At 37.1% G+C, this 14,088-nt stretch overlaps 1 protein-coding gene across 2 annotated transcripts in view; it reads left to right on the top strand.

Annotated features, from left to right (window-relative positions):
- The window catches only part of PIBF1 (progesterone immunomodulatory binding factor 1), a 298,482-nt gene that overhangs the window by 216,706 nt on the left and 67,688 nt on the right, over nt 1-14,088 (top strand). For both annotated transcript variants that reach the window (XM_027844511.1, XM_027844510.1), the window contains exon 15: nt 13,638-13,768. In XM_027844511.1, coding sequence (XP_027700312.1) covers nt 13,638-13,768 — 131 coding nt within the window. The remainder of the gene's footprint in view (nt 1-13,637; nt 13,769-14,088) is intronic.

Genomic DNA, 14,088 nt, shown 5'->3' with positions numbered 1-14,088 from the left:
ATTGGGTCAGAAGGAGCATTAAACTCACAAACAGTATAATAAACAAATATATCCTTATGACCAACAATGGTATAATATTACCTGTACTTTACTATAGGAGAAATAAAGTAATGGGTTGTATATTAGAGGTATTTTTAACATTCTTTTAGACCTTAGTGTATGATTTTAAAAGTTAGCAAATGAGGCAGCTAGGTGGTGCAGAGGATAGACCACCATCCCTGAAGTCAGGAGGACCTGAGTTCAAATCCGGCCTCAGACTAAACACTTGACACTCCTGGGCAAGTCATTTAACCCCAATTGCTTAAAAAAAAAATACTTAAAAGTTAGCAAACATTTCATAAAATGAGAAATTGAATGAAAATAATTAAGGTTAATTCTCATACACTTTTTGGTGTTACTGAATTAGAATAGGTAATTTTTTATGTATAACCATATTAGACTAAAACTCTACTAACAACTAGTGACAGAATTTCAAAGTTGAAAAGGTTCTCAGAGACCATCAAGACCAATGTATACTTCCCCCAAATCCCCACTACAGTACCCTACTGCCCCTAACATGATCATTCACACTTTACTTGAAGACCTCTAGAGGGGAAGGCAGGATTGATTAATTGATTAAGTACCTGCTATGATCCAAGAACTAGTTAAGCACTTTACAGATATAATCTCATTTGATCCTCACATCAACTCTGGGAGATAGGTGTTATGATTATCCCCATTTTACAAATGAGGGAGTTAAAACTAAGTGACATTCCCAGGGTCACATAGCTCGTATCCAAACTCAAGTCTTCCTAACTGCAGGCCTAGCACTCTATATACCATACCAGGGCAAACTCACTATCTCCCAAAGTAGCCTTTTCCACATTTGGATAGCTCAGATTGCTAAGAAGTTTTTCTTACATCAATCTTAAATTTCCAGTTTCCAAATTTCCTCTTTCCATTGCTCCTATTTCTACCTTCTGGATCCAAGAAATTTCTGCTTAGTTTCTTTTTCCACATGTCTTCAGATATCCCAAAGTCTTATTTCTCTGGGCTAAACATCCCAATTTCCTTCAACCAGTGCTAATACACTTTAAAATAAACTGCTGTAGAACCAGGAGAATATTGTACACAGTAATAGCAACACTATTAGATGATCAGCTATGATTGACTTAGCTCTTCTCAGCAATACAATGTAATTTAAGACAATTCTAAAAGACTCATGATTGAAAAGGCTATCCACATCCAGAGAAAGAACTGGAGTCTGAATGCAGATCGAAGCATATTATTTTCACTTTTTTTGTTGTTTTTCCTTTCTCGTTGTTTTTACCTTTTGTGTTGATTCTTCTCTCACAACATGACTAATATGGAAATATGTTTAATATGATTGTACATATATAACCTATATCAGATTGCTCGCTCCCAGGGGAGGGAGGGAGGGAGAAAAAAATCTGGAACTCGAAATCTTATAAAAATGAATGTTGAAAACTTATCTACCTACATGTAATTAGAAAAAATAAAACCCTATTAAGTGGAAAAATAAAAAATAAAATAAAATAAACTGCTATCTAGTTATGCCTTCCCCTGTCTTGTACTGGTGAAGATGACCACTACTAAATTGGATGAGATCATTCTGACTTGTCATAATCTTTTGAGATCCTGATTCTTTCATCCCTGTTATCTGTATCTTCAGGTTTTTTTTGTTATTTGCAAATTGGTAAGTGTACTATCTATGCCTTCATTGGAATGGACTGGACCTCTTATTTAACTGAGGAATAAGAACTCCTCCGAGGAAATTCCCTTGAGCAATACAGATCAGCACCTTCACAGCATTTTATGGTCTTAAAGTATACTTGAAGCACTGAGAGTTCAAGTGACTTGCCCAGGATCAGATTTGTTGTTGTTCAGTCATGTTGGACTCTTTGTGACTTTATGAACCATAACATGCCAGACCCTTCTATCCTCTACTATCTCCCGAAGTCTGTCCAAGTTCATGTTTGTTTTTTCTTTGACACTATCTATCAATCTCATTCTCTGCTGTCCCCTTTTCCTTTTGCCTTCAATCTTTCCCAATATCAGGTCTTTTCCATTGAGTCCCATCTTCTCACTGTATGGCCTAAGTATTTAAGTTTCAGCTTCAGTATTTGACTTTCCAGTAAATAGCCTGAATTAATTTCTTTAATTATTAACTGATTTGATCTCTTTCCTCTCCAAAGGACTCTCAAAAGTTTTCTCTAGCACCACAATTCAAGAGTCAATTCTGTGACACTCACCTGTCACAGCCATACATTGCTGCTGGAAAAACCATAGTTTTGACTATACAGACCTTTGTCAGCAAGTTGATATCTGCTTTTTAACTGTCCAGATTTGACATAGCTTTCTTTCAAAGGAGCAGGTATCTTTTAATTCCATGGCTGCAGTTGGTGTCTGCAGTAATCTTTGAGCCCAAATATGTAAAATCTGACACTGCTTCCATATCTTCTCCTTCTATTTGCCAGGAAGTGATCACTACATATATTACTGTGGGCAAGAATCCCTTAGAAGAAATCAAGTAGCCAATAAAAGGGTGAGAAAAAAACCCCAGAGTAATGGGCTTATAATCTCCAAGATGACAGAATAGTATCTGTTCGAATCCAAGGTAAACCATTCAACATCACGGTAGTACACATCTGTGCTCCAGTCGTTGATGCTGAAGAAACCAAAGTTGATCAGTTCTATGAAGATCTGCAAGACCAAATTACGCCAAAAAAAGATGTCACATTCATCATAAGGGATTGGAATGCTAAAGTAAGAAATCAAAAGATAATTGAAATAAAAGGCAAGTTTGGCCTTGAAGTACAAAATGAATCAGGGCAGAGATTAATAGAGCTTTGTCAAGATAACCCATTAGTCATAAAAACACTCTTTTTCAACAATCCAAAAGACAACTTTACACATGGACATCACCAGAAGGTCAATATGGAAATCAGATTGATTATATACTTTGTAGCCAAAGGAGAAGAAGCTCTGTACAGTTAGTTAAAACAAGACCTGGAGCTGACTGTGACTCAGATCATATTACAAAGTTCTGACTTCAGTTGAAGGAAGTAAGGAAAACCATCAGACCATATAGATATGACCTAAGTAACATCCATTATGAATATGATGAAGTGGAGGTGATGATTAGATCTGGTGCATAGAGTGCCTGAAGAACTGTGGACAGAGGTTCACAAATTTATATAGGAGGCAGCAACAAAAAACATTCCAAAGAAAAAGAAGAGCAAGAAAGCAAAATGCCTGTCTGATGAGGCTTTCCAAATAGCTGAGGAAAGAAGGAAAGCAAAAGGAAAAGGAGAAAGGGAAAGATATAGCCAGGGTCAAATAGCCAGTACCTTTCAAGAGGGTTTGTGAACCCAAGTTTATTGACTAAGTTTATTGTTGACTAAGCCAGGATGCCTTTGTGCAAGTCATTAATAATAACATTTAACACCTGGTGAGCCAAAGAGTTCCCTGAGGCATTGCAACAGAGACTTCCCTCCATATTGACACTGAGCCAATCTTTTAACATATTACTTCCTCCCATGGGCTCTGGTTCAGCCATACTGCTTTATTTGTTGTTTCTCACACCTAGAATGCTTTCCCTCCTCACCTCTGCCTCTTAGATTCTCTAGTTTCTTTCAAGATTTCACCTGAAGCACCATTACTTGAATGAGGTCTTTGATGGTCCTCCCAGCTGCTAAGGCCTCTCCCTGTAAGGCTATATTTCATGTACTCATTTAACCACAAGAAAATTAATGTTATGTATTGAATTTTCTCAAGCAAATTCAAAAATGTAGACTGACTACATAAGATTAGCTTTCTGTATGATTTCCTTGGATATTTTATTTCCTGCTTACCCAGTTTGTTATTTTTGTTAAGTATACTTAGATGATTTCTTCTCTTTTGTAAAAATCTAACCGTGATGGCATAGATTTGTTTAAAGAGAAAAAAACTAGCCACTCCCTCTTTTGGAGAGTTTGAATAGGGAGCCACTCTTTCTCAGCAATTCAAACATCTCTATGGGCCTGGCTTTTCCCTTAGTCATCATTTTCTACATCACTCTTAGAGAAGAATGGGGCTTTTTAAGCCTGTCAGGAGAGGCAATAAAGGGTCAGTGCCAAACTTTTTCCTCCTACCACACTGTTGGCATATTTTTCATTTGGTATCTAGGTATATATCCAACTTTAATCTTTTCACTGCTTGAATGGTAGGTATCAGTAAAATTTATCTGTTTGGTTGAGTGTCCCCACGTCAGTGATTTGGGGGAGGGGGAAGAAAATTCACAGAGAAAAGGGAGGGGAAAGTGGGTTAGAATAAGCATTTATTAAACACTTACTTTGTTAATACATTCCAGGCACTAAGTTCTAAGAACTAAGGATATTGTAAGTGCACAATAGTCTCTGTCCTCAAAGAACTTGTATTCTAATGGGGGAAAACAACACATTAAGAAGAGCTGGAAAGGGAAATGGAAGGGAGACAACAGGTTTTGATCATAGTCTAAAAGTGGCATGGATGTTTGGTTTTGGACCAGATAAGGTAAAAACTTACTTTTCAGAGCCTAGAGGAATCCGCTTTCCTTCTTTCTCAGCCCCAAACCAACCATAGATTTTCCCCACCCCTTTTCTCCAAGGACAATTACCTTACGAGCTAACATATTAGCAAAAACTGGTTTCTTTTTAGAATATTTAGCAAATACAGAGATGAACATTTTGCTTGTTTTCTTTTTTTAAGGTATTATTGGGGTGAGGGGGTCCCATTTCAAGTATGTATAGTCATGCAAAACAAATATCCATGTTAGCCATGAGAAAGAAAGAAAAAAAAAAGGGAGGGAGGGAAGGATGATAAATGCTTTGATCTTTACTCTAAGACTATCACTTCTGTATCTGGAGGTAGATCACATATTGAATCATGAGTTCTTTGGAATTGTGGTTGGTTATTTGTTGATCAGAATTCTTAAAACTTTCAAAGTCCTGCTGGTTCTGCTCACTTGGCAACACTTCTCATGTTTTTCTGAAACCATACCCCGCATCATTTCTTATAGCGCAGTAGAATTCCATCACACTTATATACCATAACTTGTTCAGCAATTCTCTAGTTGATGGGCATCAACTCAGCTTCCAATTCATTGCCACCGTAAAAAGAGCTGCTATAGATTTTTTTTTACCTAGAGATCCTCTTCTTCTTTAATCTTTTTTCAGGGATAGATCTAATAGTAGGAACAGTGTGTAAAAGGTTATAGACAGTTTAATAGCTTTTTGGACATAGTTCTAAATTGTTTTCCAGAATAGCCATACCAATTCACAACTATACCAGCAATGCAATAAAGTGTTTTCCCACAGCTTTTCTAGCATTTGTCATTTTCCTTTTTTGTCAACCTAGCCAATCTAATGGATGTGAGGTGGTAGCTCAGAGTTGTTTTAATTTACATTTCTCTAATTATTAGTGATTTAGAGCATTTTTTCATGTGACTTTTAATAGTTTGGATTTCTTCTTTGGATGACTACTTTGTCTTCTTACTTATTAGGGAGTGGCTTCTATTTTTTATAAATTTGAATCAGTTTCCTAGAGATTGTGCAAGTGAGAACTCTATCAAATAATTTTGCAGTAAATTTTCTTCCCCAGTTACCTGTTTCTCCACCACATTAGGTTGTTTAGTACAAAAATGATGTAATTTTGTGTAATCATAATTGTCAGTTTTTTCTTCTATGGTCCACTCAGTCCCTTATTTAGACATAAACACTTCCTCTATCCATACATTGGAAATTTCTTCCTTGTTCCTATAATTTATGATGTGACTTTTTATGTCTAAGTCATGAACCCATATGGAACTTACCTTGGCATATGGTGTGAAATGTTTGCCTAAATCTAATTTCTAACAGACTACTTTCCAATTTTCCCAAGAAGTTTTCATTGAATAGCAAAAAGGAACATCCTAAGGTCAGTTTGGATGAAATGTAAAGCATGAGAGCAGAGAAATGTGTAAATCTGGAGAGGTAGGATAGGACCAGTGTGAAGGACCTTGCTTAATATGGTAATATTTACCACAGGCTGTGTTTTAGGAATATGAGAGAATAGTTTTTAAATTTTTGTGAATAGTCCCACTGTACTCTGATATGGTCAGACTGTACCTGGAGCATTATGTTTGATTCTGCATGCCACAGTTTAGGAAGGACATTGAAAAGCTAGAGAGTATCTAGAGCAGTAGTTCTTATCTTGACGGGTATGAACTTTTAAAATTTTTTATTTTATCATTTTATGTATATGTCAACGTAATTATTTCAATTGTCAATATAGTTTTTCTTTTATAATCCTATGCATTTAATTTTATGCATTTAAAAACTTTTTTTCTAAAAAGGGATCCGTAGTCACCAGACTACAAAAAGAGTCCATGATGCAAAAAAGGTTAAGATCTCCTAGTCTAAAGTGACATGGACAGTGAAGGGTCTTAAGATAGTAGCAGATGAGGATCATTTGAAAAAAACTAAAAATGTTCCACCTGGATGAGAAAAATAAGCAGGGATGTTATAAGCAAGGCTTTGAAGGGCTTTTGTGGAAGAGGGCCGAGACTTCTTCTGCGTGCCTCAAAAAGACAAAATTAAAAGCAGTGGTTAAAAATTAATGGAGATGCAGATCTATGCTCGGTGTCAAGGAAAACAATTAGCTTCCAGCAATTAGTTATCCAAAAGTTATATGTGCTGTCTCAGGAGATAATCGCCAATAATTTCTTTCATTGACAAATCTGATAATCTTTTTTCCATCTTCATGCTTCTTGATCTGTTTGCTGCTTTTGATTCTGTTGACCCTCTTCTCCTGGATATTTCCTCCTCTCTGGGCTTTCATGATGCTGCTTTTCCTGATTCTTTTCCTAAATATCTAACATTCCTTCTCACTCTCCTCTTCTGGTACAACAACTGTATTGCCCCAGCTATAGAATCATGAGATCATAGCCATGAAGGTAGGAGGAGCCTTAAAATCCATCTAGTCACTCCTTCACAGTGAGAAAACTGATGTACAGAACAGTTAAGTGACTTCTTCAGGGTTGGACTCAAGTCCAGCATGTCTGACCCCAAGACCAACTCACATAGACTTCCTCTAGGAGACAGGATAGCAGGGCTTTATCCTTTGCAGCGCTCCCTAAAGGGAGATGACTAAAATCTCTGCCTCTTGTCTGTCCTCTTACGAGCAGCCGTAATTTTGAACCTCCTTCCCCTCTCATTCTTCCTACATTGCCCTGTACTTGAGCCTGCTGGGCTGGAAGGCCATAGCATCACAAAGGAAGCTGCTTGGCTGTAAGATAAGTGCAGGTGGTAGCGTCTTGCTTTGATGCACTTGTGTTTGTTGGATATTGTTGCTTCAGGCAAAGTCTCTTTCCCATTTTCCTTAGGGAGAGAAAGGACTGAACTTCCCATCATAAGTTCCTGGCTCTAAGAAAGCTCAAGTAGTTAAGCATTCGTAAAACTTCAATTACTAAGGAAGGAAGAATAAAACTTTTAAAATGTAGACAAAAATGTACACAAAAACAGAAAAAAAAATGCTCCCCTAAAAAGAGTCTATGGAAAATTGATATCCAAATGTCTTATGGGTCATATGAGCAACAAGATGGAAGACTGCACTTTTCTTCAAGCCCCACTAACTCTCCAAAAAAAAAAATCACAAAAGAAGAATTATGTGTCAGATGTAGAGCAGTTCCAGCTGTTCCAGCTGTAATTATCCAGGGATAATAAAGCAAGAATCCCAACAAAGTTCCTTATGAATTAACAGTGAAGACTTCTAAACCTTAACTCGCTCAGCATCACTCTCCCAGCAAGGTATACAAATTGACCCACAGGCTTGTTGTGCTTTGGGACTCATTCTGGGATTTTTCTCCTACTGCAGTCTCTGCCAACACTCCCTACCTTTACCCTTCCCCCAGCATCTCATTGCAGCAGGCAGTTTACTTCAACTCTCTCTGATCACGTGCAGAAAGGAGAGGTATAACAGGGGGAAATTGTTCTTCCCTTCTACCTGAGAGAGTCACTCAGTTAAGGAACCTCAGGGAAGCAAAAAACTCTTCCCAAAAGGGTCAGAAACACCACCCTTATCGAAGACTAAAAAATTAGCAGACACTGACTCAGCTTAACCAGAAAACTAAAGAAAGGAGAGAAATGAGGCAGAGAACTGGTATACATGCCTACACTGGAACTGAAGAAAAGGGGACTAGAATCTAGATGTGGCCAGTCCTATTCCCCAGAAGCTGCTTAGAAAAAGGACCCAAGTAAATTCCCTAATGTGAGATGAAGCTAAGGCAGCTCTGAGGTCTAGCTCTGCAGAATACCCAACATCAAAAACAGAAGAGACAGAAAATTAATAAAAATTGGAAAAAGTTTAAAAAATTGTAAAAATATGTAAGGATAAAAGAATAAGATCACCAAATGCCTGAGAAATAAGATTTAGTTAAAAACCTAGAGCACTAGCAGATACATCTTCAGGAAAGATGCTAAAATTAGTGAAGAAGATTAGTACCAAGACATCTAAAAGATTACAAACATTTCTAAATAAATCTTACAAATAAAGGAAAATATTGCAAGCAAGAGAGTGTAGGGTTTTATTTTCTTTTCCAATATGTCACTTTTTCATTTTATTGAATTCTTTGATTGTTCACATTTATAAGAGGTTTATATTTTCCTTCATTTGTCTCTAACTTTTTTTATGTTATGATTTTGTCCCCTCTCTTCTGCTGTAAATCTAGTATTATATTCCTTTAGTTACTTTACCTTATCTTTTTTTAAGGTGGCCTTATTCCTACCAGCTCTCTTCCCTTACCATTGGTCCCCTTCTCTTATTTGTTGCTCTTTTCCCTTTGGGGTTTTGCTTATTAGTTCTTTTTTCTCTCCTGCTTTTATCTGACTAAATAATTCTTCCCCTTTCTTTTCCTCTCAATTGGTCGATTCCCCTTTTCTCTCCTCCGCTTCAACTAGTCCTGTTCATCAACTTTTTAATTTTGTGTGTGTGTGTGTGTGTATGTGTCCCTTTCCAAAAAGGATTTCTCTCATTCTCTTCATTTTCCATCTTCTTTTTCTGTCTGCTCTAGACCCGCATTCTCTGATTGAAGACCATTGTAATTATCTGGTCTCTTTTCCCTGAATTCCTCATGCAGTCAAAACTTCCAAGGAATTCATTTTAGGCCCTCCTCTCTAGGTGATTTCTCCCACTGTTTTGCAGAGCTTGCCTTACAAATTCCCCTTTTCCACTGTGCCTCACTTCCAGAACAATGCCAATTATTGCCATTTTCAGAAAAGACATTGCCCCTGATTGTGCAACCCACCACTAATCTAGACCCTCCCCTGGTTACCTTTTCCTCATTTGCCTCAAAATCTCCTGCCTGGATCTATGCTCTTCTACTCCCCCAGGTGCCAGTTGCCCCACAGGATTTCCAACTCTCCTCCTACCCACCACTTTTCACCCCAGCCTCCTGAGGTAAGAAGAGTGGGCTTTTCAAGCACTAAATCCCCAAGACCACACCTAGTCCAAGATCTTCATCTCCCTTCTCAGATCATCTCTCTTTACCCGTAGGAGCATTCATCAGTGAAACCTTCTCCAACCTTCAGTCCTTCCTCCCTCTTCTTCGCCCATTTCCCTTTAAGTTCTTTTCTTTCTGAGACCATAGGCCATAGTCATCTTTCCCTCATTGCTAGCCCTTGATTTGACCCAGTCCCATCACACACTCCCTTCTATGTACCTGCTCCCCTCCAACCTTTCATGCAGCCTCTCATGTGGTAATGTAGTTCTACAAAAAACACATTGAGTAACCTGTTGGCAGAGTATTGCCAGGTTCTGTCCATAATAGCCTAGGCCCATCTCTTCACTACCACCACCACCTGTTTCCTACCTTTACCCCTGTCTCCTTGTATACATTTAGAAAGTTTTTTACTGGTCTCTCTGCTGTCACTCTGTTGCTGTCCTTGGCTGCTGCACTTATTCACTCCTTTCATTTCTGCTGTTTGTGATTTTTGAAAAACAAATAATCTCTTTAGTTCTGGTATTCTTTCTAAAAAAATGTTCCAATGTCTTTTTCTTATTGGACAGCTATCTTTTTTCATTCATGATTAAACTCAGATTTACAGGGCAGGTCACCCTGGGCTGCATCCTGAGCTCCATTGCTCTTCAGAACACATTTTTCCATTCTCTCCTATGTTTTCTAGTGGGTGTGGAATAGTTTTGCATTATTTGAATTTCCTTTCTTTTGTTATTTGAAGGTCTTTCTCCTGACGGCTTGCAGAACTTGTCATTTCTGAATTGAATTGTTAAATTTAACCACTGTGTGCCTTGAAATTCACAGACTTGGGTTTTGGGGGGTTTTTTTTGTTTTTGTTTTTGTTTTTTCCTGGAGGCAATCTGTGAATTTTTTCAAACAGAATTTGATTTTCTATGTTCAGAAATACTGAGCAGTTCTCTTCTATTATTTCCTTCATTATGGTGTTAAGATCTTTTGTTCTGTCATGTTCTTCTGGGAGGCCTTCAGGTTGTCTGTGCATTGGGTCTTCAAGATCCATATGCTTTGCTTACATAGTGATCATTTTTTTTATAATGTTCTTGTTTTTTGCTTCTCTTCTTCTAGATTGTCCTTCATTTCTGTGTATTTGAATTCATGATCTATCATTCTCTTTTTTGTTTCTTTGGTGAGATTTTCCGTTGCGAATTGCAGTTTTTCTGTTTTGCCCATTATTGTTGCTATACAGAAATTTTGGTCTCATAATTCTTGTTCTCTTTTGAACCTCTCAGGAAAAGTATGTTGTGGTTCCATGTTCTCACATTCTACAGGGTCCTCTTTGTCATCAAGTGTTGGATCATTTTCCTTTGTTTTGCAGTAATTATTCATAGATGCCTGAACTCATTTACTAGATCTAGAGGTCTTATTTCCTTCTGTTGTTAATGTTTTCCTAGTTAATTTTTCTCTTATGTTCAAGGTCTTTGGATTTTCTTCTTCCTGAGATCTTTGGTACTTTCAGTTTGTTTTTTTTCTTGATTATCCCCTATCCCTCACTTTCTGACTCTGACTGTGGTGGTGGTTTCCTTGGGGACTAGATCTCAAAGCTTCTTAGCCACCTCCTACGCTGGGCAATTAACAGTTTACCAAGCTAGGTCTGTGCCCCCAAGTTACTTTGGATGGACAGAACTGGCATCAGCTTGATGCTGCTCATTCCCTCAGGTATAATGGAGTGCTACACAGTACCACCACCTCTAACACACCTCCCTAACCCCTCAAGTATATGGTGTATTTTTCTGTTGTCCTATCCTGCTCCCTCTGTTCCTCACTTCTCTGACTAGGCACCAGTTATATAACCCAAACCCGCAGTTCAAAGAACTCAGTGGTGGCTGGCTATCACCCAGTAGGCTTTTGCTCCTGAAGGGCTGGTACTGGCAGCAGCTGCCTGTTGCAGGCCAAGCAAACTTCTGCAGCCTGAATCTGGGGTCTCCACAGTACAGGAAGGTCTTTCTGGGGTGTGGGGTTGAGTTTTGTTGCAAGCTCCCGTGTCAGGTACTTGAGACTGCTAATGCAGCCTTGCTGCCAGTAATATAGGAGGTAGAGAAGGTACTAAGTGATCTCAGGATCAGTGAGCATCAGTTCATGGATTTTTTTAACTTTCTTTTGGATTCTAGGTGTCCTGGACCTGAAGTTGCTTTATCTCTGGCATATAATTTGTGTTTCAGAAAAGTTTGAGAGATCATGATAATCAGAGAAAATGTCTCATCCTCCATCTTCTTGCTCATGTGACCCAAAATTCCAAATAAAGGAAAGCTACATTTGATGAACGAGAATCTGGGAACATGGAACTGTCCTAGAATACTCTTATCATTTTTTAAGACAGAGATAAGAATCTTGATGAAAGTTATTGGAAGGGAACAAATGCAGAATTTATTAACCACACAGAGGAAATAATTAGCACAATACAAAACCTTGAATCCATGGTGGTAAATCTCTCCACAGAAGCAATAGAGAGAATAGAATGGGAATACAGATATACTTAGGTAAAAGATAATCTGTAAGAAGAGAAGCAAAAAGCAATAATGTTTAAAAAACATATGATCAAAACATATTAACCTCATAGGCAGAATGCAAAGGGACCATTTTAAGATTATAGGCCTAACAGAAGAATAAGAGAGATGGAAAAAAACTGAACACCAGAAGGCAAGAAACAATCAAAGAAAATAGCCTAGAACTTATGGATCCAGAAAACAAAGCACCAATTAAAAGAATCCACAGATCACCTCAAGGGACAAAATACCACATATTTCAAATTCCAAGATATATTATGGCTGAATTTCCCAGTTCCAGTGAAAAACAATAAATTCTGCAAATATCCAGGAAAAAGACCTTCAGATATAAAGGAAAGGAAATTTGAATTATGTGAAGAAACTCAGAAAGTTCAGAAGAGAATGGAATGATATATTCCAAAAAGCAGAGGAGCTCAAAATATAGCTCAAAATGATATGCCCTATCTTTGCCCAATTCTCAATTTTAAAAAATGATGACATTAAGTAAAAGAAAGGTATTTGAAGCATTCCTGAGGGAGGAAAAAAACAGCCATGTGAACAGACTTGCTGCTGCTGTTTGTCCTTTGTTCTCTAAGAGGACCATGACATCAGGGAGATGATGCCATGGCATGCAAGTGAATTGGATTTAAGTGAGGGCAGGCTATGCAAAGTCACCAGCCTCACTTTCTCCTCTAGAGCCATCTGGGTCCAGTGGCCAGATATGGATCAGGACAACTGGAGATAGCCCAGAATGCAGTAGAGACCTTGGCCTTTTCAAACTAAGGTGTGAACAGACTTACAGACACCCCAAACAGCAAATACAACACATCAGTACAACTACTAAGGAAAGCATTAGTAATTAAATAAATGATTCCATATCTAAATGTTATTTTTAATTAAATTTCATTTTTTTAATTCTCCAGTGAGACAAATAAAAACCTCAAGAGACAGTGTTTCTGGGTAATTAATAATGAATTTATTAATTAGCTGACTTATAGCAGTCCTTTTTGTGTTAGCTAAGAACTAGAAACAAAGCAGATGCCCGTAGATGGAGAATAATTAGACAAATTGGTACCTGAATGCAATAAGATATCATCGTGCTATAATAACAAAAATGATGAATACAGAGAAGCATCAAAAGACTTAGATGAACTAATGCAAAAATAAAGTAAGCAAAGCCAAGAAAACAACATATACAATGATAACAACAATTTTAATGGAATAACAACCACAAAACAACTGAAAATGTATGTTTAAAAATTATAAAGATTGATTCTAAAGAGATTTGAAAACATTCCTTCCCAACTCCTTTGAAAGGGTTTGGGGGAGTGAAATTATTCATAAGTGTGGAACATTGTTTATATTGACTTTTTTTTTCTTTTCAGTTTTACTGATTTTTTTTTCTTCCTCTTTTTCTCTTTTAAAAAATCATTTATTTTTTAGGGATGGATTAATATGAGGAGGAGAGGAAGTTACTGGGGGAAATGTAGGCAATGTAAAAAAAATCAAAATTTAATTTTAAAAAATTGTTTTTAAGTGGATTTATCTGACTGCTAGAACATTAATACATGATTGCAACTTGTCCTATTTATAAAATTTTAATGCAACGATGTCTTTCTCTTTAGCTTGAAAGGGCGAATTCCCTGTTAGACCAAACACAGCAACCTTACAGATATCTCATTGAATCTGTTCGTCAGCGAGATTCTAAGATCAATGAACAAAATGAACGCATTTCGCAACTTGAAATGGATGTCAGGTAAAACAGCTAAATATTTTTCTGTTTGAATAATGAGAACAATATAAATATAAAATGCCACTATAAAGATATCAAGTTTAAATGCTATTCAACAAAAATACATATTGTGAAAATAAAGGTTTTAGAATGACTTAAATTTGTATTGGATTTGCTTTTAGTCAATAAAGTGACACAATAGTAAGCATCAAAAATTATCAGAAACTCAGCATAAAAATAGCAACTCAGGCTATTAGATCCAGATGTGAGATCTTGATCTGAATTTTCTAAGGATAGATAGATAGATAGATAGATAGATAGATAGATAGATAGATAGATAGATA

This window comes from Vombatus ursinus, unplaced genomic scaffold (genome assembly GCF_900497805.2).
Source record: "Vombatus ursinus unplaced genomic scaffold, bare-nosed wombat genome assembly UNPS02014942.1, whole genome shotgun sequence".
Classification (NCBI taxonomy): Eukaryota; Metazoa; Chordata; class Mammalia; order Diprotodontia; family Vombatidae; genus Vombatus; species Vombatus ursinus.
Note: the sequence above shows the minus strand (reverse complement) of the source record. Positions and strands in the feature narration are given on the sequence as shown.